The sequence below is a fragment of the Aythya fuligula genome, chromosome 4 (assembly GCF_009819795.1).
Source record: "Aythya fuligula isolate bAytFul2 chromosome 4, bAytFul2.pri, whole genome shotgun sequence".
In the NCBI taxonomy this organism is placed as follows: domain Eukaryota; kingdom Metazoa; phylum Chordata; class Aves; order Anseriformes; family Anatidae; genus Aythya; species Aythya fuligula.
In genome coordinates this window covers 3,408,372-3,435,744 of record NC_045562.1, presented here as the reverse complement: position 1 = coordinate 3,435,744, position 27,373 = coordinate 3,408,372, and the positions used below count along the sequence as shown (strand labels likewise).

At 39.0% G+C, this 27,373-nt stretch overlaps 3 protein-coding genes across 5 annotated transcripts in view; 2 read left to right on the top strand and 1 right to left on the bottom strand.

Annotated features, from left to right (window-relative positions):
* The first annotated feature begins 386 nt into the window (after positions 1–386).
* AP1AR (adaptor related protein complex 1 associated regulatory protein) lies at positions 387–18,251 on the top strand. 3 transcript variants are annotated; one of them, XM_032186459.1, is made up of 10 exons: positions 387–605; positions 4,822–4,870; positions 6,506–6,532; positions 7,381–7,406; positions 8,245–8,341; positions 9,096–9,194; positions 12,348–12,409; positions 13,520–13,593; positions 14,409–14,537; positions 15,896–18,251. In XM_032186459.1, exons 1-10 carry the CDS (start codon positions 529–531, stop codon positions 16,159–16,161), a joined length of 906 nt encoding a protein of 301 aa, XP_032042350.1. In that variant the 5' UTR covers positions 387–528; the 3' UTR covers positions 16,162–18,251. The 3 variants fall into 3 exon arrangements, with proteins under 3 accessions (XP_032042350.1, XP_032042352.1, XP_032042351.1); XM_032186460.1 differs by lacking the exon at positions 387–605 and adding an exon at positions 1,001–1,068; XM_032186461.1 differs by lacking the exon at positions 9,096–9,194 and having other exon boundaries at positions 391–605.
* Positions 18,252–23,093: 4,842 nt separating this feature from the next.
* TIFA (TRAF interacting protein with forkhead associated domain) lies at positions 23,094–25,824 on the bottom strand. The gene is made up of 2 exons (XM_032186994.1): positions 25,708–25,824; positions 23,094–24,039 (listed from the first exon to the last, which is right to left on the bottom strand). The coding sequence occupies exon 2, from the start codon at positions 24,017–24,019 to the stop codon at positions 23,456–23,458; it is 564 nt and encodes a 187-aa protein (XP_032042885.1). The 5' UTR covers positions 24,020–24,039; positions 25,708–25,824; the 3' UTR covers positions 23,094–23,455.
* A 1,016-nt stretch (positions 25,825–26,840) lies between these two features.
* Positions 26,841–27,373, top strand: part of ALPK1 (alpha kinase 1) — a 41,511-nt gene continuing 40,978 nt past the window's right edge. The window contains exon 1 of the mRNA XM_032186186.1: positions 26,841–26,904. The gene's annotated coding sequence lies outside the window, so the exon portion shown is untranslated. The remainder of the gene's footprint in view (positions 26,905–27,373) is intronic.

The following is a 27,373-nucleotide window of genomic DNA, read 5'->3' as shown; positions in this document are numbered from 1 at the left end:
GCCTGTTATATTTCTCTTCACGCCAAAATGAAAACAGGAGGAAAGGAAGAAGGGTCGCGCTTGTGGTGTGTGAGGGCGTAGCTGGCCGTGAGGCGTCGTCTGCTCCCCTCCGCGACAGGGGCACACCTTTTGGGGACGAGCCGCCTCCTTCCACAGGTGACAGCGCCTCTCCCCCTCCCCTTTTTGGTGCAAAACCAGCACTTTTCGGGGCCCGCCGGGGGGCGGGACGGTGCCGCCGAGGGCGGTGCCAACGCGGGGCGGGCGGTGCAGGCCTCTGCGCAGCCGGCACGGCGCTTCCGCCCGCCTCCTCCTCCTCCTCTCCTTCCTCCCCTTCCTCCTCCTCCTCTTCCTCCACCTCCTCCTCCTCCTCCTCCTCCTCGCCGCCCCCAGCCCGCCCCTTTGTTCCTTCCCCGCCGCCCTGCCGGCGCGGCCGCTGGGGCTGTTTGAATCGGCGCCGGCGGCCCGCAGGGAGGAGGAGAAGGAGGAAGAGGAGGAGGAGGAGGAAGAGGAGGAAGATCCCAGGATGCGATGGGGAACTGCTGGGCGCGGTGGTGCTGCGGGCCGCTCCTGCGGAGGGAAGCGAGCCGGCTCCAGCGAGGCGGAGGGTAAGCGGGCAGCGCCGCTCCCCCTCTGCCCTCCCCGGGGCGGGGAGGCGCCGGCTCCGCCCTGCTCCTCCTCCTCTTCCTCCTCTTCCTCCTCCTCCTCCTCCTCCTCCTCCTCTCCCCGCAGCCGGGCTCTGGCCCGGGGCACAGCCGGGGGGGCTGGGAGAGGTGAGGGGCGAGCGGGAGCCCGGCGCCCATTTTGTTGCAGGGACCCCGGGGGTCGCCCCGGAGGGGAAGGGGGCAAAGCCCGGGCTGCTCCCGGCAGGGTGGGTGTAGGGGGGGTCTGTTTGGGTATAACCGGGGGTGTTTGGGGTGCCTGTGTGGTGTCGCTTAGCCAGCCGTGCCTTGCCCTGTAAGAGGGAAAGACAGAGCTTGATAGGCTCTGGCTCTGCACGTGGTGTTTTGGTGATCCTATGGCTTGGGCTCACAGTCTGTTTCTAGCATCCGGGGGCAGTGATTGCGAAGCGTGCGTACCCTTGGGGTTGACGGGTTTGGTTGTGAGGTTTGGTGGGTTTGTGCTTGGTTTCTGGTTGGTTTTCCTGCCCTGCTACCTTCAGCTGACTGCCCGGCATGGGGTAGGAGACAGAGTCCACACAGGCAGAGGATTGGCTTTGCTTAACAGCAGCTGCTAGATATGCTGCTATCTTGTATCTTACACTCTGCTCTAAAGTGACTATTGCCTATGCTTTTTTTCCTTATTACTTTTTTTTCTGTATGTTTACAATACTGCATTACTTTGGGTTGGAAGTTGAAAAATACATGTATATTTTCTTGTTGGCTTGCTGCTCTTGTATGTTCATCATTTCTTGCAGCAGCATCTCTGGTGTTTGGCTTGGGTGCATGTCGGATTCATGAAGTACCGCTGGTTAGCTTCCTGCCACGCTCAGCTTCCTTGTATTCTCCAGCAAACTTCAGCAAATTCTCACTGAGATTGATGAGAAAGTTGGCAGACTTTGTGTGTTTTGGTGCCTTTCACGTGGCTACCAGGTTAATGCCTGCGTGGCTTTCTCAGTGGCACGTATGAATGCGGATGCACAGAATTGAGAGAAATGACATTGTCTTAGGCTGCGGGGGATTCATGAAGGATTCATAAGAGCATTCCCTCAAGGGAAAAGGTTGTTTGCCATGATGGCTTAGCTTTTCGGGTCTGCATATATTCCTTCTGGTAGTCCAACATCAGACTCTCCTTAGCAGTGAAATAAACTATTGTCTGCTGCTGTAATGTTAAATTACTACCTATGTTCCTTTAGGTGTTGCCTGTAGTGAAGGGTTTTAAGAAGCGTCAGCAAAACGAAATGGTAGTTGAGGAAACAGACTTTTCTGATGGGGGGCCTCCTGTTTGGATTTTCTTTTAAACTTTGAAACTGGAATATCATATATTTGTAAGCAGCTTATGAGAAAAAGATCATCAGTGCTACATCTTGCAGTCGGGCAGAGTATGTCCCAATAGACCTTTGTTTTCTGCCTGGGCTGGTAGTTTATGGAGTGGTGTTGGAGTGTTGAGCAATTCAGGTGTTCTGAAGGGCATGGAGGGAGAGACGGGGAATTGCATTAAAAACAAAACTGTGAAATGTTTGTTATAGCAAGTTTCCTAAGTTTAAAAGCTAGATTGCTACCAAACTCTGCAGATCTGTCTGCATCTTGAACAGCATAATGTAGCTTATCAAGTTAATTGTGATTATCTTAGTCACTCAGATTTATTTTTTTCTCTGAAACTGGAAATTCATTGTTCTTTGATGCTCAAAGATCTAACTAGAAGAAGTAAATTTTGAGTTAAATAATTAACAATATAGTTTTAATAAGTGTTTCCAAGACCTGCAAGACACTAAATTGTGTTAAAATACTTGGGGACTTGTGTATGAGTTGTTGCAGTGATTTTAGAGTTCGTGTTGAGCACATGTAGAGAGAAATAAAACATGAGAGTCATCTTTGGTATAGTTTAAGATCACCTTTCTGTAAAAACAAACTTTCTGTTGGTAGCTCTTTATTATTTTTAGGGACTGTCCTTATGCTTCTCTGAAATAGTTTTGCTTAAAATACTACAAGCTGCAGCCATAATTAGAAAGTAGGTCATTGCCACTTTGTCCCGATGTTTGACTGTAAGGATTCTTAGAAATAGACAGTTAAAATAAGTAAATAAAAGAATAAATAATGTAGACACCATGTATATTTGTTTGCTTAGATGGGGGGGGATAGTTATCACAAAACAAAATGTAGCAAAATCAAAACAACCCCTTTCACCACTAGTGTGGAAAAAAAAAAAAATTACCTCATGTCATGATTTTAATACATTAAATGCTATTTTTTTTTGTGATTTTTTTTTTTTTCATGCATAAATGGAGAATAAGGTACATATATATTAACGGAGTGGTTTGGAGTCAGTGTCTTTAGTTGCTTTAGAACTTGAAGGTTGACCTGATGGTCTCTGTAGGTCCCATGGCCTACCAGCCAAACTGCTTTCCCTAGTGCCTTTTAAAATCTGTGTGTTTCTAAAGTCTGTTCTATAAAATAAAGAGAAAGTAGAGCTTAAATGGGACTAACAAAAGCTGTAAGCATTTTAATATTTTATTCCAGTTGAAGTTGGAGTGTGTAGGGATAAAGCTGATGTCTCCACTTCTGTCCTTGGTCACTCTGGGATTTCAGGGCTCCAGCTCTTGTGCAGAATCAGGTCTGTTACTGAGTCCCTGTTCAGCAGGTAGCAGGAACCCCAGATCTTCCCTGAAGTGTCACCACTGTTGGTATATTTGTAGCTATGTTTAGTAAGCTCACACTGCATTGTCTTAGTTTTCCAACAGTTTACTGTGCAATTCTTGCAACTAATCTGACTGCAGCTCATCTGTCTGAAATAAGCGAGCATGTTTTCATCAGCCCTGATGCTGTAAACCAGGGGTGTAGTTTTGTTGGAAGACACATGGTCCTAAAACAATTTTGTGTAACAATCTTACTAAACCAGATTCCTAATGGTACTGGCTCCTGCATGCCAAAATGTTACAGAAATAAGAGTGAAATTACTTCAAGTGTTCATGCCAGGTGTCCCAGTTACAATGAAGATGTAGTGCATGAAATAAAGTGTCCATTCGCTGCCAGTTTCATAGCAATGAATCAACTGGAAGTGATTCTTTAGGGCCAATTCTGCATGGCAAGGTACAGGCCGATATACAAGGAAGGGTTGACCAGAAGTCCATGCTGAAGCAGGTTGCAGTTTGCTAGAAGAGGAATGTTCTGACTGACCTCCAAAGGAAAATGGGATGGGGATGAAATATGATGTGATTAAAGTAGTTCAGGCTTTGGCCAGCGTGTTGCTTTCAGTAAAGTGGCAGTAGGTGTTGATTGCAAGTGCAGAACAATCTATGCTACAAGTATAGAAATGCCAGAGGCCTTAGATTTATTCCTTGTATCGGTGAGAAATTGCACTAGGAAACTCTGGTTTTACAAAAGTTAGATGAAATGGATGTTTTACTGAAGCACCACTTTGAATTTACTTTTGGATAACAGCCAAACCTCTTTCACTGGGTAAAATAGATTGGGGTAACTCAATACTGCATTGGCATTTGTTTATTTTTACAAAGGATAACACTGAGGTAGATTAAGGATTAAGGAGACTGATTCCCTGTATAAAATTCCAGACTCTGAATATCTGGTTTTCTAGCTGGGAAGCATTGTCTTCACCTCTCTGTAGACACGTTTCTCAGAGGCTGATGGTTGCTCTTCAGATGGTTGGTCATGCTTCTGTGGGTATGGGGGAAATAGAAGGTCAACCTTCCAGCTGCATCAAGCTGTCAAAATAGGGTGCATTGTTCAACGTTGACATTGTCCAAGATGCTATGCTCATAAAGACTTTTAAGTACCACGATGGACAGAAGGGCTTTCAAAATTAGTCCGTAATATTTTTTTTTCAAGACAAGTATTATTAAAGGTATTGCAGAGATGCTCAGTGCCTGTCAATGTCAAGTCCATCATGCTGATAAGTGATTTCTCTCATTTGGGTCTGTTTTCTCCAGTTCTGTACAAGAAGTTTAAATGTTTTGCGCCTGTGCTGTCATAGCAATGCAGAGCACAGGGAGACAAGTAAACATGTTTAGTAAGTGAAGGTTCTATATTCCTTTTACATTTAAATGTTGCACAAGCTATTTAAAATTAAGTATCAAATTTGTTTTTCTTCTGCCCTGAATTGGAACAATGACTATTTTGTAGAGTAACGCTAGTCTTGTTTTTACAGATCAAAATATTTCAGAACATGTGCAACAGGAGAACACTTCACTATAGAGGTGAGTGCTTACACTTCCATCCCTTTTTTTTTTTTATGGGGGGAGGGAATTGGGTGTTTTGTTTGTTTGTTTTAGGGGGAAAAAAATGAATTCTAGCAATGCCTTTAATACTTACTTGCAGTTTAGGTACACTGAAATATTCTAGGGTAATCTAGATTGAATTGATGCAGTACTAGGTGGCAAGTTTGTAGTTCTTGTGGTACCTCAGAACCTTAATACATCATCTCACTTTAATTTATCATTTGTAAAGAAAAGCCATCTGTTGTGATCTGACATAAAGAATCTGTACCCACCTGATACTCACCGCCAGAGCATTCCAAAGTCTGTCAATCGTGTCTTTCATCCCTGCTGTGCTAGGAGTAATTTTCCTTTTCTGCTGGCAAGTGCAGGATATTTAATTCTTGACTGTGGGATCGTGATTCTGATTCTATGAAAAGCTAGAATCTGCTGAGGTTACTGTATAATTAGATGCACTCTAGTCCATCTTGTTCACTACATCCCTCTTGGCTACTGAATATCACCCCTTTTTGGCAAGGGTAATGTAAGGTTAAGTTGTATAATGTGAGATTCTCAGAATAACCTGATTTACTTTCATTGGTGTTTCTTACAGTCTGAAAGTCCTAGACCTTTCAGATGTCCCCATTACTGAGAATAACAGTAATTAATTGCTGCTTTGGTTTTCAAGAAAAGGGACAAATATAGAGTGGGGGAAATCTGCTTTTAGCACGCAGTTTCCAGTTGTGAGAGTGTTCCTGCAGCAGTGATATGATAGGGAAAAGAAGGTTCTGTCTTCCCCTCAAGTTCTTCCTCATACTCTGCTTACAGCAGTTAGTCAATACAGAGGTCAGTAAGGACTCTCGCTGTAGGTGCTGTCCATGTTTTTATATATTGGCTGTGTTTATGATTACTATCATAAAAACAGTACGGAGAATTTTCACTTGCTTTGTTTTGTGTTACGTGATAGTTCAACTTCTGCTGTATGAGTTCATGCAGCTTGAATGCTGCAAGGTGTTCTAGACCTGTTTGTTTTTTTTGTCTTCCTACCAAAAGCATTACATCATTTTATTGACCTTTAGTATCTTATGTGCAAAGCTGGGGTATGGGGCGTGTGTTACTTTCTGTGTAAAAAGTAACCTTATGTTTTCTGTAAATTAAAAACTTCTTCAAATACTTTCTGATCATCATCATGGTTGCCATGAAGGGGGGAAGTTACTTGCATCATACCTCTCACATTGTGTGCTTTTTAAATTGAATGTGTGCTGTGGTATATTTAATGCTCATACCATTCCTTTCACTGCTTGTATTATAATGCTTCAGATGCATGGAATTATTAACATCGTATAAGCCAAACAAATTTCATTCTGATTAGGGCCCTCACATAAACTGTAGTGAAAGTTTGACTCTTCTTTTTAGGAGAATGTGAAGTTTTAAGAAAAGAAACCTACATAAGAAGATAAGACCTACTCTAAATGCAGTAGTAGTTCCTCAGAAAGGAGGAGGTTTCAAATAGCATTACAGTCCCTGTATTACACTTGGAGTAGTATTTTTACAATCACATTAAGGATGATATTTACCTCAGGTGTTTAATGACTAATTATATTGGATTGTAAAGATTGTTTGCTTTCTTTTCTGCAGTTTGAGAACCTCGTGGAAAGTGATGAGGTAGGTACTTGCATCGTAATGTGAAACCGGCTAGTACAGTGCACTCACACAACGTGCGGTTGCAAGATCCGTATCTTCCTCCTACTTCATGCTGTGTACACTTGTTTAGATTTAAGTTGCTGGAGTTTTTTACTTTGGGTTTTGCTTGCACTAGGAATGAATATTCAATGCTTTGGGAGAGATGAAAAGCTGAGAGAAATCTGTCTGGGAGGAGAATAGGAGGTAATGCTTTTTGGAAGAGACCACTAAAGATATTAGAAAGACAGAAAGATAAGCAAAAAAAACCTTGAAGGAGAATTTTCTTCTGGTATAGCTCTTGTAAATGACTCAGCAATTGCTCTCTGAATATGTAAATGGGCATGAGTTGCTTTGCTAAGGAATGTTTTAGCAGTACTGTCTTGACAGTTACGGGTAAACTGGCTGAAGATTGCTTCAGAATAATACCAGTTGGCCTTAAAACTTCACTATGAATTGAATATAGATCCCTAATAGTAAGGGAAAATGTATTTTCAATACCCTGATCTGTATTTAAGAACACACAGGCTAGTTGCGTGATTCCTGAAATACACAACTGGAATATTTATTTTCAGTTGGAAGTACTTATTTGTTTTACTTAGTCATGCACTTTGGTTGATTACATGATAAAGATCTTTTGAAATTCCAAATTAAAACTGTGTAAGGGAGGATTTTTTTTCTCCCCAGTTATAAAATACATTTTATTTATATATATATATATATTATGGGATAAACTCATTTCATACTGTGCACTTTTCCTCTCTTAAAATTGATTGACTAATGAGATTCTCTAAAAATCAGTGTTTTTGTTTTCTCTTTTTTTAAATGTACAGGGGGAAAGTCCAGGAAGCAGTCACAGGTAAGACATCAAGATTCAGGGTCTCTCCCTCTGCTCTCCTATTAAATTATTAAATTTGTTGAGACTTCCTGTCAAAATCCATTCTTGAGTGCATTGTAAAGAGTCTTTATTCTTGTTCTCGGGAGCTGCCTTTAAAATTACACAGGAGCTGCCTTTAAAATTACACAGGCATTTGGGCTGCAACTTCAGTGATTTTTTTTATTTTTTTGTGATCATGGTAATATTTATGTAAGCAGTAGAAACTTAGAGGCCTGCTGTATAGGAAATGTATGAAAGCACTGAATTATATACTTTGTTTGCCTAATTCTAGATGTTCTGTATTACTTAAGTTTGACGATTCTCAAAATGTTGTTCCCTGTCAGCAGTCCCAGAAAAATAATATAGCAGACATTATAGTTTTACTATAATACTCTTCTATTGTTGTTTGTTACATACATAAAATTAGGCAACAAATGAAAGGGGAACAAATTGCAATTAGGGCACCTGAACAAATAAGGAAAAAGTGAGATTTACACAGCCATGACAGTTTAACCATTTTATTCTGTTAGTTCTGTTAGCAAATGATGTTTTGAGGGTATTTTTTTTTTTTATATAAAATGGAAAAAAAAAAAAAAAAAAAAAGCCTTATAAGGGAAAGGCAGGACAGCATTATCTCAAATAAACTGGAACTTTGGAACTGGGCTCAGGAGTAGCAGGCCAAATGCACAGCTTGTTGAATTTGCTTTAAAGGGCAAGTCAAGAAAGAAAGACTGTGGATACATTTAAATTACTTTTGCAACTTAGGGTTGTCATGAGTAAATAATGCTTAGTCTTTTTGTTTTTCTCTCATGCTTCTTAGACCGTTGACTGATGAAGAAATCGCTGACTTGAAAGAGAGGCATTATGACTCCATTGCTGAAAAGCAAAAAGCTGTTGATATGAAACTTCAGTCAGAGGTAAGCAGTTATGGTAGCTAGTACGGTGTGGGTAGTTTTTCTTTTTTATGTAGTTAAGATCAACCATGAACACAAGATTTCATTCACATGAATAATGTAGGTTTTGTTCATCATTTGGCATTTTTAGTCAACAAGATACCCAGAGAGATTGCTCTGCAACCAAGTTTGCATCATAATTTTGCTTCTTTTTAATAACTTCACAGCTGAAGAATGAAACGAATAGTCTGGCTCTCTTATTGAGATCTGTTAAATTTTTACCATCTTTTCTTTGTACGAAAGGCAAAATGCGAAGTATACTTCATTCGGCTTTTCGTGAGCTCAGATTTTTTTCAGAGCTTAAGGAAAAGACAATTTCTCAGTTTTGAATCAGAGTGTTGCAGTAATTAATGGAACATGATGGGGAATGCAACAGAAAATGAGGATATTTTTAATAAAGTAGAAATGAAATACACAGCTGAAGTTTGAAGTCTTTCACTGGGTAGTCCATAATGAGAGGCAATCATGCATTTACAGCAATTCACTAGTAATGATTATTCAATAGGATGATAATGTTTTATCTAAATTTCTTGGGTTGTTTGCTGGGGGGAAGCTGTTAGATCCGGTTAATAAAGAAAAATGTTTTAACTAGAATCAATTTTATTTTATTTTTCTTTTGTAGTAGTTCTTCTTTTGATTTATTGAACTTACAATTTTGTTCATAGGAAGATAGATAGGTTCTGCTTTTGTTAACCATTACTATTTTGTTTATATACAGTTAGCCTTACAAGAGGAGAAGTTAAGAATAGAAGAAGAGGCTTTATATGCTGCACAACGTGAAGCAGCCAGGGCAGCAAAGCAGAAAAAGCTCTTGGAGGTGAGGGGAAAAAGACCCCAATATATATCAGAGCTTCTCTTCTGTTTTTATGTATGCAGACTTTCCTAATATCCTTTACATCTCAGGAAATGTAATGAGGAAATTGCTGTGGCTTGTAAGTTCCATTAAAGAAAGAAATACGTTACTTGAAAGTACATCTGATTGGGATAGCTGAAAATCATTACAATTGTTTGAAACAGATTATAACAACTAATATAAATTTTTGAATGAAATCTGTGATTTTTAATCTAGAATTAGCTCAACAGATTCCTTAACATTATATAGAAATTACTGATCTTTAATGTAAAGAGATCTGTGGTGATTTCCTAACTAAAAATCCTAAAATTAAGCACACATTATGACATCATTTAGGTTTATAAAATGAATACACACATTTATGTGCACATAATTGTTCCCTGTCTCTGTGGTTTGTGCTAACATGAAGATAAGCATTTGAATCATCTGAATTTACTGCTTTCAGCAGGAGGTTGGACTTAGATGACCTCCTGAGGTCCCTTCCACCCTTAAATTGTTCTATCATTTTGTGATTGTACGTGTAGTAGCCAAAGTCCAGCCATAAGTATTCTTTTGAGTATTTAACTGTGCCTACCTTTAGATGTCTGGTATCTATGCTTTTGGAGCTTAGTCAAGCAAAACAAAAGCCATATTTTGACGTTCTGTTCTCTGAAAACAGTTATTGTTTAGTTTCCTTACAGCACTTATTACAGAGTGTTTTCATGATGCAGTTCAAAGAATTACATAACAGTGCGTTTAATATTTCAGCATCTTAATAAGCTATTAAATGTGTTCTCACACAGATCTCAGGTTGCCAGAAATGTGTATTTTAAAAAGAACATTTTCAAAGCTTCACTGTCTGTTCATGTTGTAACATGTATGGTTGAAAATGTAGCATGTTCGAGGTAACTGTCTGCTAGACGTGGTTTTTGTTCAATTAAGAGTAAATTTCTAAACTTTCAAAATTAGACGTATGGGGAAAAAAATGAATTCTACAGTAGATATAGGCAAGATCTTTCACTCGAGTGTTTTGTCTCTATTCAGAAGTGAATGAATTGAAAGCTGCTATTTGCAGACTGGTACCGATGACTCAGTTTTCATCTAATATTGATGTTACTAAGTATAGCTCAGGTCTCACTTTAGATTTCTCTTTCCATCCTCTTGCCATTTGGGGTGGGGAGGTTAATTCTGACTCTTTCCCATGTTTCTATCTTTTTCTAACACTTTTGGTGTATATAAAGTCAGGAAAAGTAGCTTGATTTATGCTTGAGGCTTTAATTTCTCTGCAGAAGTTCTGTGTGAGAAATGTTATTTTCCTTCTCTTGGTATTTTTTAATATGCACCTCTTTTAGGCAGAACCTACAACAGAAAGTGTTTATGGAGACTTTAATTTTCATCTCTTGTAAAAATAATACCGCTTACCCCCTTCACAAATAATCACTGCAAAACCCCATAAGGATTATAAGGAAGCTTTTACATAGATGTGTATATATAAACACTTAACCCCTTTCTAGATCAGCTAGAATCCATTTTTGAATACATAACTGGTGTCTTCTCTGTTTATGGGCAAAAGTCTATTAAATGAAAAAATGGGTTTTTCATCGGAAATGTGGCATCCCTTTAAAAACTATTTTGGCTTGCTGATGTTGCCATACTAATTGTCAAGTAATGTAACAGCAGCAATTTTTAATATATATGTATCCTGGAAATTACAGCGCTAGATATTTGCATGTGATCCAGCAAAATGGGTAGATAATTTGTGGGAAGCTATGTGGGTGTATGAATTTTAAAAGGCATATATCGGTAATTGATTTATTTCCAGACTTGCTAATTATGTTGGTGCCAAATTCCTGGCTCTTTCTCCCGGCTTGTCTAAGTATTCCTGCCTGTAACCACCAATGCTACGTGGTATTTCTGATCCTTCTATGCTTTCCTTACTGGTTTCAGTCTGCTTATTCTGACACTTTTTCGTAATACCTGCGAGGGAAAGTGCCGATAAACAAAGTCATCGTCATCCTGGAATTTAGAATAGTAGCTGATCAAATATCTCAAAAAAGACTGTTTCCCCAGCTAAGAGCAACTGTTGGTTGAAATTTAAAGCTGACACTAAAAAACCTGGTTTACTTACACCCCGTTTTTCTTTTGCAGGGACAGATCCATTAAGGCTGAGAACAGATTTTTCATAAAACATGGTAGCTAGTTATGTCAGGTGTGTCTATAAAGCTAGCTTGTTGATTTTTATCCTAGCCTTTGCAGTAGTCAGGGTGAGCAAGTACCACTTCATAACTGATTTACCTTTCCTCATAGCTGCTGTACCCAGTTCCTACACTCTTATTTTTTTCAAGGCAGGGAAAATAAACTTAAGACAACCTTAAGCTGTTAAACCCCAACTTGAGAAGCAGCAGAACCCTACTTCCATGACATATGTTCTTCCTCTTATGACTACAAAATGAATGCGTTTTTTGGCTTGCATCTTGCATTTTTCTAACTGTTTCTCCCTAGCGATATCATGAAAGCACTAAGAGTGTAGAAGAATTAATACTTCTGGTCCAGCAAGGCAATAAAGTTTTAACTAATATAAATGAAGCTGGTACAGACACCCAGAGGAGATGGCAGTATTGCTTCATGTAGAGATAAAAGGACCTCAAGGAAAATCTTTTTAAAATGGTAGGCTGTCATTCTTCCACACAGAGCAAAACAAATCAAATGTAACCCAGGTGTTAGTTGGGTGTTGAAAATACATGTGGCTTGAGAAGAGAAAAAGGTACAGAAGAGAACAGATTTAATTGTGAATGAAGCAGTATTCACGTATTTCTAGACAAATTGATGCTTATTGATCATTTGTGCACAACTCATTAATTTTATGAGTATGAATTTTATGAGTTTTATTCACAAAACTACCTTCTTTTAAATGCAGAGATCTTAAAGATTAAAAGTAATACTACTTGCATTAACGCTCTCTTCAGTATCTTAAAATATGATCTTTATTTAAATAAAAGTTAGTCTTTAGTTATACTTGGACTTCTCCAAAGACCGGGACAATGCTCTTTCTAATGCTGCAGTTAAGAGAATGGCAATTGGGTGTATTCATCTGAGTGACTGCATTCAGCATTTTCAACAATTTACTTTTTTCAATAGCAACGTAGACAGCAAAGGATAACACAGAGAGCACATGCTGTTAATAACGGAGACTATCAAAGGTAAGATACAGAATGTTAATAATAACTGTGACCTGTGACTGTTTTTACTGCTGTTTCTCACCTCCCACTCACAAAAAAGAGTTTTTCAAAACTTATGTACACAGCATTTCTAAGTCAGAATTGTTTTGATTTGTTGCAGTTTTGTTCACACCAAGTAATTACTGAATGCAAGTTGGTTGCTATTAATCTGCAAATATTTAGGTTTGATTGCATTCACCCTGGGTTTTGTTGTAGTTATTCAGCTGATTCATACAAAATCAAACCTGTTCCCAGCTACTAACACACATCTATTTATACATCATATCTCTCAGAATCACAGGGATATGTGTGTATATATACATGTGTATATATGTGTGTTTACGCAAAATCTAGTATTTATATTAAAAATATATTTAAATGTAAAATCTCAGTTAATTTCAAAATATTTTTATTGTTCAGAACCCTGTTTGAAATGCTCAGTATAAGTATACACTAACCAAATCAGGAATGGAATAATTTATGTATTCTGCCTGTTTCTTCATGAATATTTTAGTTCTCTTTACAAAGTACAAAAATGTTTACTGTGAAACGGTGTTTGAGTTTAGAAAAAGCTCTAGTCAGTCTGTTTTTAATGGAAGAGAAGGGGAAATAGAAGGGATTTTTAGTTAGAGGAGTGAAGTACAGTAAGGAAAGGGACTGTCAAAATGGTTTATGAATGCGTAGGAACTAGCTGGGTTTTAGAAATGAATACAGAGTTGTTGATTTTTTTTAAATATAGGAAAGTTAATGAGGCATTATTCCTAATGACAGAGTGAGAAGTGTTGTTTTATGGCAGATATCAAGACAATTCATTTTTAGCTGAAATTACTAATGAAAATTGAGCAGAAGTTCAAACTCGGGTGCACGTGATCGGTAAAAATGGAAAGCCATCCTGTGGATTTTTTTTATTTTTTTTTTTAAAAAGTGTATGCACTTTGTAGCATAGAAAGGGACTGGGATATGAGAAGTTTCTTTAAAAGTGTGCAAACAGGATGTGTGGATTAATATCTCTTTTTATGGTGTTTTTAGCAATTTATAAATCTTATAAATTTTTAAATTTTTATAAAAACAAAACCTGCACTGTTCTTACAGCTCTGTGGCAGAAGAAGATTTTGATTCTTTCTTAAGAAATTCAAAATTCCAGTATGAAGCTTTTCGAAGTAGCAGTAAGTATTCCCTTTCCTGTGTATGTCTTTAAATATTAAGTGACTAGGAGGAACACCATCATTCTCCCCCCCCCCAGATAAACATTATTATATGTATTTTATTTATGTATATTTTTTATATATATACACACATACATACACACACGTATTAAAAAAATCAGCAACTTATTTTCCTCTTTAATCCCATGTGTGTCAGTGGCTCAAAACACGCAGCAAATACAACTACAATCATTCCAGTTCTCAAAGGCAAGTTCTGCAAGCAAACAAGTTCCATGCATGGGTTTTGTTTTACTAAGGCTTTCCAATTCTGTGGAGGCAACATCCATGCAGTGAACTTTTCTTGTAAAACCCAAGTGTTTTTTAAAGATGCAAACGTATGTGTGTAGCTTTCTCTAACTGTTTCGTAGCAAAATAATTAGAATTAAACTAATGGTTAACTTTTTTCTAATTAAGTGTGACAGAAGGTTTAGCTGCCTAGATTTGAAAGTTTCACTAGCAGCTAATAGGAAAATAATTTTATTAACCATTATATTTGTAAGTTTGGTGGTCTGTAAGTCTTCACGCAAGTCAGGCATACTGCATACAGAATTCCTCTACAGTTCTAATTAGACAGTGTGACTAAATGTCCTCGTGTAATATCTTCATGGTGTTGACTATTAAAAAGCTACTGTGTACTCCTTGAAGTGATGAATGAAGTCCTTTTTCAAATGAGGTTTAAAGGAGATAAATGCAATGAAAACTTTCTTTGGAAGTTCAGTTTTCCATGTTAAATGTCAGATTCAAATATGTTTATGAACTTTTTTCCCTCCATATAGGACTTTCATCTGATGCTACCGTGCTGACGCCAAACACAGAGAGCAGTTGTGACTTAATGACCAAAACAAAATCGATGAGTGGAAATGATGACAGCACTTCATTAGATTTAGAGTGGGAAGATGAAGAAGGTATACGTTCTGTCATTCTCAATTTACAAGTCAGAAATGCTGACAGTTACCACTATGTTGATTGTAAATTTGTCATTTTACAAAGGGAAGGTGGTTTAAAGTTTAAATGATTTTTAGCTAGAAAGCTGCTTATTTTGACAAATGTGGTTATCTGTCTAATAATTCTTTTCTTTGGATCCTTCAATGATTTTTTTTCTCTTCCATTAAATTCAACTGACTTGTAGAGTAAGTCCACAACAAAACTAACTGTAAAGAAATGCTGCCCTCTTGTGAGCTAGTAGCAACAGGAACAGTTCATTCTTTATTGTTTCAAAGTACAGAAATTGGTCACTCATCTTTGACTGAAGTATTTCAGAAAACATTATGGATGTTTCCTGGGGTGGTGTTTTAGTTGGTCGGGTTTTTTGTTTGCTTAAGAGAATTTACTTTTATTGTAACTCCCACTGGAAACTTTCTTAAGTCTGCATTCTAGGTGATTATCCCAACTATTCTTGCAGCTGTTTGTTGTAGATCTTTCCTGTTCTTTTTAGTAAATCTGCAAAAGCCCCTGTCTTTGTTTCAAAGTTAGCCAAATTTGGGGACATTGACTTTGAAAAGCTCACCAAAAATAAGCTAGGAGTTCTCTTAACCACCACACAACTTTTTTTTTTTTTTTTGGCTTTAATATGCTGTGTTTTCCTGACAGTTTGTGTATGATTCAAATATTTGGCACTGTCAAGAGCACTAACATGTCAAAACAGGCTTCTGAACCAGAATGATTTAACGTTCACAAATTTTCCTAGGAATACCTGGCTTCTTTTTTCATCTAGTGTGGGCAAGAGCTATTAGCTCTTGTTGCCCAAATAAGAGGGTTCTTAACATGAAATGCCTGGATCCTGAACTGGGCACGATCATATGCTGCTAGTGGTAGTGTATAACCATTTTACACGTCTAATGGTAGTACTGTAATAGTGGATTGAAGATGTTTGAGCATAGTAGATAGTACTATTCATAGCAGTATTCATGTGCACATAATGGAGGGCAGCAGGCTTCATATACAGGAGAGGTAAACACTCCTACCAAGTAGTTTCACAGTGTTTTCTGGCTTCCTCACAACTCTGTAAAGCAGTGTCACTAGCTGTTGCATTTATTTGGGCCAAAGCTGGCTGCAAACTATTGACTTAATGAGAATAACAACAGCAGGGGAGAAAAAAGAATGTGATGCTTAGGAATGAAGGAAAAAAAAAAGAAGTGATACTCAGGAATGAAATTAACTGAGTCTGGATCTCTAAATGATTCTTGTTTCCTCTGATGTTTTAACACAAACTTTAAGGTATGCTTCTCAATTATGACCTTCTCATAAACGTCTTAAATTGCAGGCATGAACAGAATGATTCCAGTGAGAGAACGCTCAAAAACAGAAGAAGATATACTCCGGGCAGCACTAAAATTTAATAGCAAGAAGACAGGAAGTAATCCAGCTTCAGCCTCTGATGATTCGAATGGACTGGAGTGGGAGAATGATTTTGTTAGTGCTGAAATGGATGATAATGGCAATTCAGAATATGCTGGATTTGTAAATCCTGTATTAGATTTGTCTACATCAGATATGAGGATATCTGATTCCGATCAGCAGGACAGATAGTGAAACTGTGGCCCTCGTTTATGACCAAATGTTTAAAAGTGAAATAGAATGTACAAAAACGTGTTGCTCTTTTATAAAACTGTTCCCTTCTCTTTCTTATAAATGGATCAGCAAGGAATGGGAATGACTTGCTATCTGAATTAATTCAGAATTAAGTGCAATTTTATCATCTACCTTCTAAACTTTTGTGAAAACTGGGATGATTCCATTGTGTATATTTCAGGATATCTGGATTTAATATAAAATTATCTGCACTAATTTAAGCTTCATAGCTTGACATATCTATATTTTAACTAGCCTTTTTTTCTGGATGATGTTTCTACTGATTTGTTTTTAAAATTCATCATTGGCCTAACATTTATCTGTGAAATAGTCTTATATAATTTATCTAATACTTGAATATAGAGATAATTTTTAAAATATCTTTTTTCCAATACGTGCTCTTTGACTTGTTCTTCAGCTATTTATAGGGTGTAATTAGCCAGCTGTAAAAACAAATTTCTCACATGGTGAATTGCAGTTTTCTCTCTTATTCTCTCTAGCCTTGTGTTGTCTTCTTTCCATTTCTTTTATTTTTTTATTATTATTTCATGCAAAGCACAATGAACCTCAACAAACATAGTATAAATCATTAGGTTAGGTAAGCTATTGTCTTGTATAATATGCCAGGCATAGTGTGTGCCTAGATAGAGGAAAAAAAAAAAAATCAAAATCTTGTGTTTTAAATCAGAAATTTTAACCATCATCTAGTGGAGAACTGTGAGGACCAAAGCTTTGATTTCCCACCCACCCCTCTCCCCAGCAGATTAGCATGTTACTACATGTTTTTTAAAATTCTTTACGTTGTGGACGAGTTGTAATTCAGCTTGATAAGAACAGCTGTTGAAAAGCAATGCTTTCAGAGCAAACTGGGAGTCTGAACTTCTATACAGCATTAAGAAAAATATACATCTTCCTTCAAGTTACAAAATAGTCTATTTAAGTGCTCTAGCTCTCCTGTGCCTCAAAACTGGATGGTTAGTACTGATAATGTGAGGCTGAAATTTAAGCAGGTGTTCAGGTACTGCAGATCTGGTGTAATGTATTGTGTGGTCTCCCCACTTGTTTTTATGTAAGTTACACTTTTTTAGAAAAAAAGCTCACTGAAGGGAGTGTGCAAAACAGTTGTAAATCTCAAGTTTTCCCCAAGGTTTCAGTATAGCCATACTCTACTAGCGTTATTTTGTCTAGCTATCTTGTTTTTTCCCTGAAAAAAGGGGGATGAGGGTGTTATTTCACTGTTGTGGAATAAAAGCAGAATACTGTGTTCAGTAGTAACAGCTGCATCGTTAGAAGAGCTGAATTTGTTGGTAGGAGTTGTGTAATGGTTTTAGATTATCTGAGATCATATGTAATGTTAGAGTTGCTACAATGTGGTCCTCTTCTTGATAACAAAATACTACACACTTGGATTAAATATGTATAGATCAACACTAAAGAACAGATAAATCTTTTGTTGATAATATTCCAGTTCTTAATTTAAACTGTAGCTATGTCATTGAAAATATTTTAACGTAATTATCTACATTTGCAATGCCTGTAATATGCTTTAAAAATTTGTACACATCAAATGTATATTTTTGGTTTGGCATATGCTACTACCGTGTAACTTCTGATGTTTACTCATATAATATATTCCTACTGAAATGAAGGCAACTCTCTTGATGTGTAAATAACACATTTCTTTTTTTTAATCCTGCTGAAACTGTACAATTATCCTGCAGTGATCACTAATTTTCCTGATCAGTGAACATGAGATCGACCTGTCCTGACCATGCTTCAAGGAAGTACACTATAGCTGACGCTTGCTTGTAGAATGAGCAAGCGTTTGGGGCAGGGGGGGGGCTGAAGCTGTAATTCCAACCGAAGATCTGTTCTGTGCATGTTCTGTAGCCATGGTTAATAGCAATCTGCTTTTCAGTGAATCCCACTGAGTGATTTAAAATATGGTCAATATTTGTGGAAATTTAAGAGATTAAAAATGATGTAAACAGCTTACATGAAACAACACAACAGTACTGTAAAATATATATCTCTGTACAAACTTAAAACTAATTAAAATTTTCAGTCAGTCTTATATTTTGCAGTGTTTCCTCTGCTGTTTTTGTGCCCGCTGTGTCATACACAGTAAGAGCAGTATATGAATATGAATCTCTAAGTGTTCCCCAAAAATTATTTCTGCACCAGGAAGGATCCTCTTGCACTTCTAAAATTACCTCAGGTAACAATGGAAGGTTGAACAAATTAGCTGTGTCTTTAACCACTGAATTCCTGCGAATGAACAGCCCTTCATTGAGACTTGCTGCTTTGGAAAGGAAGCTCTGACAAGTTGCAGTAGTAGAGGACTTGAGAAACCTGGAGTGTGGAGCCCTGCTGTGAGAAAGAGGCAGCTCAACCATGATGCTTCAGAGGAAGGAAAGATAAACGTGCTTGTGTAATGCAAGCAGCTTCCCTGTTCTCGTTTCTGTCTTATTTAGTACACCGTTTTAATTGTCTGCTGGTTGTGTTTGTATATGGGCAATAGCATTGTGTTGGTTTGTTTTTTTGTATGTTTTTAATTATAATATTTACTGATGTGGAAGAAGTGTTTTTTATTAAGTTGTTCACCTGCTTATACATGTTTCTATGCTAATGTGCCATTACCAAACATGAAATCATTTGATGTGATTATCTGGGCAGTCTGTTCAGAGTTGCTTGATTAGGCATGAAGTTAGTGTTTCAGAGCAGTCTTTCAGTATTCTGTAATTGTGAACTCTGGGATAGCTCCAAGTGAAAAATTACAGAAAATTCCCAAAAAAAATGTTAGCAGCCCAATTACACGTAATTCTTAGTTAACAATAATTCTAAGTAATTCTAAGTTAACAATATATGACTAATGGCAACTTCTAGGCAGGGGTGTATGTGGCAATCAAGGAGGTAGACAGGAGAATTCACACTGATCATCTGTAAGACAAAATAAGCATCTTCATTATATCAGCTAAATTCTGTGAAGGGGAAGTTCTATTATTGTTGCTGTGTGACTTCAGTTGGCAGCTTTATGTAGCCTCCTAGACACTTTGAGACACTTTGACGTTGGCATTCTATTGTAGGTGCATAACTTCTTTTTCCCTCTGTCCCAAACTGGAACAAGAGACTTGAGCATATAACCTAAAAGTAGTAGTAGTAGTAGTAAAATTAAACATCATACTGTGTTCTTAATTAAAAAGCTCTTGCCAGATATGTTCCCCACCCTCTTCATATTTTTGTAAACAGCTGAGTGACTCCATTAATATTCAGAATATGAGGTCTTCTACTCAGAATCCACTTAATCTGAACTGTAGGTAAATTTTATTTGTAATCTAGGTATGTCCAAGATGTTTTATCCAGAGGTTGTGTTATGAATTGACAATGTCAACTATAACTTTGATTCAAGTCAATAGGATAAAACTGACACTTGTGCAGTCAATTTAATGGAAGACTAGGTTAGGTCTTTTTGCTCAAAATGTGGGGATTATGTGATGCCCTAATAAATTATTTGTAAAGAACATTGGAAGAATCATTGTGAACTGAAGGATCAGACTCTGGAGAGAGTATTTACCAAAGAACAACAAGTTATCTAGCTGCCTTTCCTAAATGAAAATGGGTTTTTACATCATTGTTTTACTTTACACCAACTTCTACAATGAAATAGACCCTTGGCTACATTATAAAGAAAGCTGTTATAGATGATCCTACAGATGATGCTATAGAGCCTGCATATTATGAAAATGGATCTTAAATATTTTTTATTTTCATCCATTTAATCCAAAGAATCATGGTCAACTATCTTCTCAATAAGAGTCTGCTGGCTATGTATCCTTTTCCAAACCTTCTCATTTTCAAAATGTTTTTTTTTTTTTTAAATACAGTGCTTTTTGGTTTGCTAATGAGTTATTTTCCTATGGCATTTCTTGATTTATTTTTTTATTTTTTTATTTTTTTTTAATGCTGGGACCTCTATGGAAACTATTGCAAATTTATCAAAGAGTGGCTGATTGTTTCCTAGCTAACATTTTTTCATCATGTGTGTTGCTATTCTCTGTTCCAACAGTATGATTCATGCAAAAAGCTCTATTGTTTTTTGCAATCACTTTAATAGACTCGAAGATGTTGACTTTGGCACGTTACTAAAGCATGTGCAATAATCCTTGATTTTAAAATGACGATTGAATTTACTTCTACATTATATGCAATCATTGAAAGTAATCCAGATGTTTTCTAATCTGTGCAGCTGATTCTCCTTCACTGAGTGTTTTATCTGAAAGAGCTTGACTATGTTTAATGACAGTGAGGCTTGAAAGTTCATTGAAACAGCACAAAACGATTCTGCTGCATAATACAGAGAGTGGAAATTGTGATAGAAACATGTATCTAAGATGAAAAAAAATCATTGTCAAAATCCATTCTCCTTATGCCTGCCTGGCCTTCTTTTTGCTTTGTTTTTTGATGTAAGTATTTTTTGTTTTAGATGTGAAATTACATTTAATAATGGCTTTATGTAACAGCACTCCTAAGGTCTTGAAATTTCTTGCAATTTGTGCAGATTTATTGAGAACATGCCACTGATACTTTCTTCTGTTACCAGACACGTTAATAACTGGTATGCAGTAGAGGCATTCATCAGATGTGTGCGTATCTGCAACACAACACGTCCCTTCCAATATCTTGTTGGTTGACATCTATCATAGAATTGATAATTTTTAATTTGTTTCTACAGTACTGTTTGGGGGTTGTGTATATGTAACAATATTCCAGCTTTGGGAGGGAATCAGCACTAAGCCTTTTTGTTACTTTTTCTGTGATCCTCAGTGCCGTGAGAGGCTGTGCTAGTTCTTGATAGTACAGCTCAAGAAAAAATCATTTTTAATGCATATTTTGGTGTTGATTCTTACCCGAGGTAAACATAGTTGTAGAAACGATGTGAGGTTTGGAAACCTCTGTTTGTTTCCCATTCCTCAGGTCAGTATTTTCTCCTGGCTCCTGGAGATGTGCCTACAGATTGCACCGCTCTGGGTCTATGGCTAGGCATGGAGCCCCCCTCTCCGTGTACAAAGCGTACTGAGACAGCACTGTGACCTCTGCAGAACAGCCGGAAGATGGTAAGTAGGTTGTAGACACTGCTGTTTATGTACTGCACTTGAAAAGTTGTGACTGAGGTTTTTTCCCTGTAGATAACAACACAGAAAAATGTAAGCAATGAATATGAGTGGAGACACGTGCAAATGTCCTGTGTGACAGGGCCACTGACTAGAAATTGTGTAACAATACTGCCCAGTGGTGGTAACAGTGCTGGTTTTTGAAGTCCAAGTGATACAAAACAAGAACTTGCATGTAATCTGAAATCATTTAAGAGCACTAATGGGAAGAGTGCTGTTTACTGGAAATGTAAAACACTCCCTCTTCCCTCAGACATGAGCCTAATTTGTGAACTTAAGAAATCCCATGCATTTTAGATGAGAGGTTGACTTCACATAAAAGCTTTTGTGAAAGCGCTTCTTTCAGGCTGTGTTTTCATGTTCTTTTTCCAGACAGCTTGTTCTTGCAGGCTATTTGCCACTGTCTAATTATAGAGTAGGAAGACTCAGATCAAAATCACATAAAAAGCCAACCAGCCAATGGCTTTAGAAGCTGGTAGCGCTGTGGCTGGTGGCGTGGTGATTCTTGCTGGGCTGCTTTGCTTAGGCTGAGGTGCTGGGCGTGTGGTAGAGGCAGTGCTGAGGTGGCTGCCGAGTCTTGCATTGCACATCTAGCCCAAAGACTGCAGCAGGTATCAGAGGCTACTTCAAAGGGTAGAAAATATGGGAACAAGGTGTTTTTGGCAAGGATGAGACTTAGTCTCGCTTGTGGTTGTTCCTCTTAATCTTAGAGTACATCGTGTAATTCAACAACTCTACCCTCTGTTATAATCCTGCTTTTCCTGTATTGTAATGAATGAAGTAGAAAGGTATTCTCAGCAGTTAGGAAGTTAAAAGGAAACACATTAAATGTAAACTTTATCACAGAATTCCTCAGACAGATGGGTTTGGAGTCAATAGCAGTATGTTGCAAAGGTAAACTCTAAGCTCTTCAGTGCTTTACAGTGGTAAGGATGGAAGTGTATAGGGCAGGAGATTGATCTCCTGAATGTTTAGGATAGTATCTGCTCCATAACCTAATGCTAGAGGCTAAAATGCTTGCCTATTCTGTGCCTTTCCAGTGTCTTTCAAACAATCCAAATCACCTGATGAAAAGGAGGTGCTAATGAAATGCTGAGCCCCTTAAAATATACATATATATATATATATATTTTATAAAAAGTGAGAAAAACTTAACTGAAAATAAAATTATAAGAATGCAAGGTGCGTGGGGCAGTAAGGAGGGAGAATAGGGAGAAGGCTTGCTGAAAGCGTTTTTGTCGACTCTTGTCTTGGAGCAGCACCACTTTTGGCAAGCCCAGAATACTGGCAGTGAAAGGTCCTTCTCTGGACTGTCCTAGAAGTGACTTCATTCACACAAGTGTTTTTTGACTATGCTTGTACAAGAAGACAAATCTTTACTGGACAACCAAATGCTTTACTACAAAACTTAGCTGGGTATTTACATAACATGATCACAAATATTGCATGTTTATTTACATTCACAAGCAAAAACACTTTACTGGCAAAATATATATATATATTTTAATCCCAAATAGAAAGAAGATTTCTATGCAAAGTTAGTATAAACATTAATTTAAATATGCTGTGCTGACAAGGTAGTTCTAAACTGCAAAATCTGGGAAGTTACAACCTAGGCTTGAAAATACTGTTCAGAGCTTAATGTCAAAAGCAACAACCAAAAAAAAAAAAAAAAAAAAAAAGTATAAGAAATGCAGCGAGACATTACATCCCTCCTTAGCTAACCAACGTGTGGCTAAAACATTGTTCCGAATGCTCTACATTAAAAGCTGTTAAATACATCAATGAGGCACGTAGTCACAGTTCTTGAATTGAATCTGCTACCATGGACTGGAGTGGCTCAAAGTATCTCTCATGTTTATGTAGAAAACAGTGGAGATCAGAGAGAACGTATGCCCTGGTAAAGGCAGTGGCAGGAATTTGTTTCTGTTCAACAAAGTATGTCGTGGTATTGGAAACAGTAAGAGGACTGATGTACAGCAAGTGAGAACCATGAAAATGTAGGTTGAGATGATGGCCTTCAGCTCCTAAATCATGCAGGTTTCACAGGTTCAAAATCTCATCCAGCCTCCTCCTCTCTGCTAGCATGACTCATTTTCATCAATCTCTATAGGGCTTTTGCCTTGGGAAGGAAACAATGAAGGGATAATGCTGTTCTCAGGGAGGGGTTGTACCAATGGAATGCATTTTTCTTGTAAAATTGGTACTTTTGACAAGCATAAGTGAGTCTCAAAATAATCCAAGGACTCCCCTTCTTGAATCTCCATTAAAATCTGGTAGTCCCCGAAACAAACGATGCACTTCCATGGCAGGTCGATTTTGTTTAAGTAACCCAGTTCTGTGTGGTCCACAAACAGCTTTGTTTTCTTGCTCATGTTCTTTATCTCAAAACACAATTCTGAGCTGTTAAGCTTTCTGTAGAACTGCAGTGAAAACTGAATCCGAGAAACACGAGTATCCACCAAGTTATAATGGCAGATGTTAGGGTCACGGCCGAATTTGGCCATTTCATCTGCCCTGACCTGTTCTCGCTTACAGAAATTCAGGCAGTGAAACATCATCTTGTCGTTTTGGCAAGGATGGTAAAAAGTCATGTGGAGGCATGCTGCTGTTTCCTCAGTTTCAGCTTCTTCAAAAGAGGTCATGATGAAATGAATTCTCAAAGCTACAAGAAAAAAGTAAAATCACAGCATGAAGTCACTGCAGTGCCATACAGGACATGCTTAGGAGCTAAATTCTGTTCCGAAGTCTGAGTTACCACAGTGCATCCAAATATAAATCTACAAGACACCTCAGGAAACACTGTCATCTGGTCCTCTGTACATGGAAGGAAAGTTACCTTCCTACACAGGAAAATAGAAGCTGAAGAAAGAAAAGGCTATGAGGCTCCTGAGGAGGAGTTCTCAGTTGCTGGTCAGAGAAGTGCATTATTTGTGAGCAGCTACTGGAATCAAACAGTACAAAGTCTTACATCTCACTAAGTTCCCAACATGTCACACCAAGTCTGAGCTATCTTTACTAGTTCTATTCATCAAATCATCCTGACTAAAGCTTACAATTTAACCTGTTGTTTTATGGGCATCTGAGCCATCAGTGCAGCAAAGAATTCTGACTTCTTCTTTCCAAGGCTTAATTATACCACTGTAAATAAGCCCCAAGCACAATGCGTTGTGTATCAGTGAGCTGCTCTCTGTGGGAAACCCAGAAACCTCTTCCTACACCTTTGGCACAATAACAGCAGCAGGTCTCACACAGAAGTGTAGCTACCACAGCTTGCTTACTGAAGGGGGCTACCACAGTGCTTCTGCCAAGCTCGGATAATTAGAGGAATATAAAAATCCAAATAGATCTCAGAGTTCACTTTAAAACCAAGTAGAACATATGATCCATACATTTGACAAAGGTATAAACAGACACCCCGGTGGCAGGTTACTCCTTTGTCATTTGTAAAAAGGCATGCTTCAGTGGCATCAGTGTCCATCCCTCATTCCAGGTGTATGGCTCAGCCCCAGGTAGCTGGATGAGCTATGTGAGCAGGAGGATGGGCTGTCTTCTGCGCTTCCTTCTGCTCTTGACTGTTTCGTGTAACCTGTGTAAGAGGTTGCAGGATGCTACACAAGGTCAGCTTTGGCTAACGGGAAAACCCACATCATTTCACTTAGTTCACAAATCAGTCTATAGAAACAGTTTTCTGTCTCAAGTCTCAGGCTGAGTTTGATGCCAAATCAATACTGAAAGAGTTTTTCATTGCTAGATCATATGGGGCAGCAAAAAGGTTTTGGAGAATACTATCTGGAGAAGGAAACTTTCCATACTGAAAATCAAGATTTCTCCTGCAACCGTAAGGTAGCCCACTACAGTGCTGTTGTCTGTACTTTCACTTGGGTCAAACTGTCATGATTTTACCATCTTCCCTTCTCTCAACATCATTTCTTTCAGTGTGCATCAGTATCCCTATTTTTAGACGCAGAGGAGTGACGCTGAGAATCTCAAACACGGTTACCTAACTTGAGAACCACAGGGCTCTGAGGTGGGTGTTTAGCAACACAGGCAAGAGTCCCCTACCTGCAGGTCAGAGCTCAGACCACCCTGCCTATCTGCTTCTGCAGGGTAGAGCAAAAGGCTTCAGCATGCCCACTGAGAAAAAGAGTAGCATCCATCTTGTTATTTATTTTTCATTTTAAGTGACCACGAACCCTGGGGCAGGGGTGGTGCAGAATGAGGGTTTCAAGAAGGCTTTCTTGAAAACCGTGCTGGCCTTCATCAGCCCCCAGAGGCCCTTTCACTTCCCCCACCACCCGAGGCCGCCACAGGGGCCCGGACCCCTCCTCACCTGTGCCCGTGGGCCCCGTAGAGCTGGGACGCGAGGGCCGGGATGTGGTGGGGAGCTCCGGTGCCAGGGGTGACGGTGGCTTCACGCCTTGTGAACAGCCAGGCTCTGCTCTGCACGTGCTGGTGGCGTCTTGTTATTTTCCGAAAAGCGGCTGGAGCTCAGCTTCGGCTGGGGTCTTTGTTGGACATCTGAAAATCTCACATTCGCCGAGGACTTTTCTCAAACCAGTAGTCACACCGCTGGCAAGAAGCGTATGCTGCAGAGGTGGCAGGTTAAGCTTTCAGAAGAATTTAAGTAGTTTCAGTTTCACTTCCCACCTCCAAAATTAACGCTTTGAACACAAACAAAATGTAGTAATTACAAGGCATGATTTCGAAGTAACAGTTCACTGTTACTAAAAAGCGTTCAGTTATTTTCCTGTGCTCTAAGCAGCTTCGTTGCACTGCCTCCTCTCCTTGCTGCTGAACCAAGCTGAGCCGAAAATTCATTTCACTAGAAATTCTGATGCAACCCAGCCACCCGGTGGGAAAAATGAGCCATTCCCTCACTTTCAGCTGCTGCAATTTACTTATTAAGCAAGATTACTCCCACACACGGAACGAGAGGCAGGGCACAGAGCGAAAGGCTTTGTCTCAGTCTCAGTCCTGCACTGCTCTGTGTATGTGTAGTGCTGTGACCAGGGTGGTGTGCCTCGGTAAGGACTGTAAGCTGAAGCCCACACAGTTAAATGCCTGTGCTAGGTCATATGAGCTGTATTTCATTTGCGGGCTCCTTTTATTTGTTCAATAAACAGGTAAATCACCTGTAGGTTGCTAAGTTCTTTCGCTACCGCACTCCTGTAAGAGCTTTTATCAGTCCCGATAGCTCTGCTGCGTATGCCTGGCTCCCTCTGCGCCCTCCAGCAGGGCTCTGACAAGGTTTTGCAGGGAGCCCGTGAGAAGCAGAGCAGGAGAAGCGATTCCCTGAAGCCGCTCGCTCACTTACCAGCACACCGGGGCTGCGGCAGGCAGGCTGGGTGCGTGTGCTGGCGCACCAGGGCTCGGCGCCTTCTGGAAAGCACAGCGTTGTGCAATGCGCAGCATGTGCTGCCTGCTGTAATTCCTGCCAGACCTTTGCTTCCGGATACAGCCGCTTTACAAGGCCTCGGTGCCGGGAGAGAGCTTTCCCGGTGAGGTTACTTCAGTTGTAGCTGCCGAGGTATGTCAGTGCTCTTCCTGTTTATTTCACTTTCTTCTGGCATTAGCTCGCCTCGCGCCAACTACGTCTTTCCTATTAGTTTCTTAATTTGATACAGCGCTGTGTGACTTCATACAGGAGATGTCTGGGACTGGATTTATCGCTCCTCCCGTCCCTAAGACTCGCGCTGGCTGAAATGCTGCCAGCTTCAGCAAAATGATCGCAGCCTTTCCCCTGAAACAGAAAATCCCCAGCACTCTGTCCTTCTGGGGCTTTCTGGGTGTAGCCACAATTACTTCCTACAAAAAAAAGGTTACTCAGTGTACTAGAGTCCATTCCTATGTTGCATTAACTTCTTTTTTTTCTTTTTTTCGATTATTGAATTTCCTTCAGAAGTGAAACTGCAAATAGAAGTGCAAAGCCCACGGAGCTGGCTAGCGTGGCATAGTGGATGAGACACTGGAACTGGATTGCAGTGACAGTGCTGGAC

What these genes read in the sequence shown, in the direction of transcription:
- TIFA (XM_032186994.1), bottom strand. Translation starts at nt 24,019, where the DNA reads ATGACCTCTTTTGAAGAAGCTGAAACTGAGGAAACAGCAGCATGCCTC.
- AP1AR (XM_032186459.1), top strand. Translation starts at nt 529, where the DNA reads ATGGGGAACTGCTGGGCGCGGTGGTGCTGCGGGCCGCTCCTGCGGAGG. An exon ending in GAGAACACTTCACTATAGAG is followed by an intron (nt 4,871 to 6,505) that starts GTGAGTGCTTAC and finishes TCTTTTCTGCAG; the next exon opens with TTTGAGAACCTCGTGGAAAG. An exon ending in ATATGAAACTTCAGTCAGAG is followed by an intron (nt 8,342 to 9,095) that starts GTAAGCAGTTAT and finishes GTTTATATACAG; the next exon opens with TTAGCCTTACAAGAGGAGAA.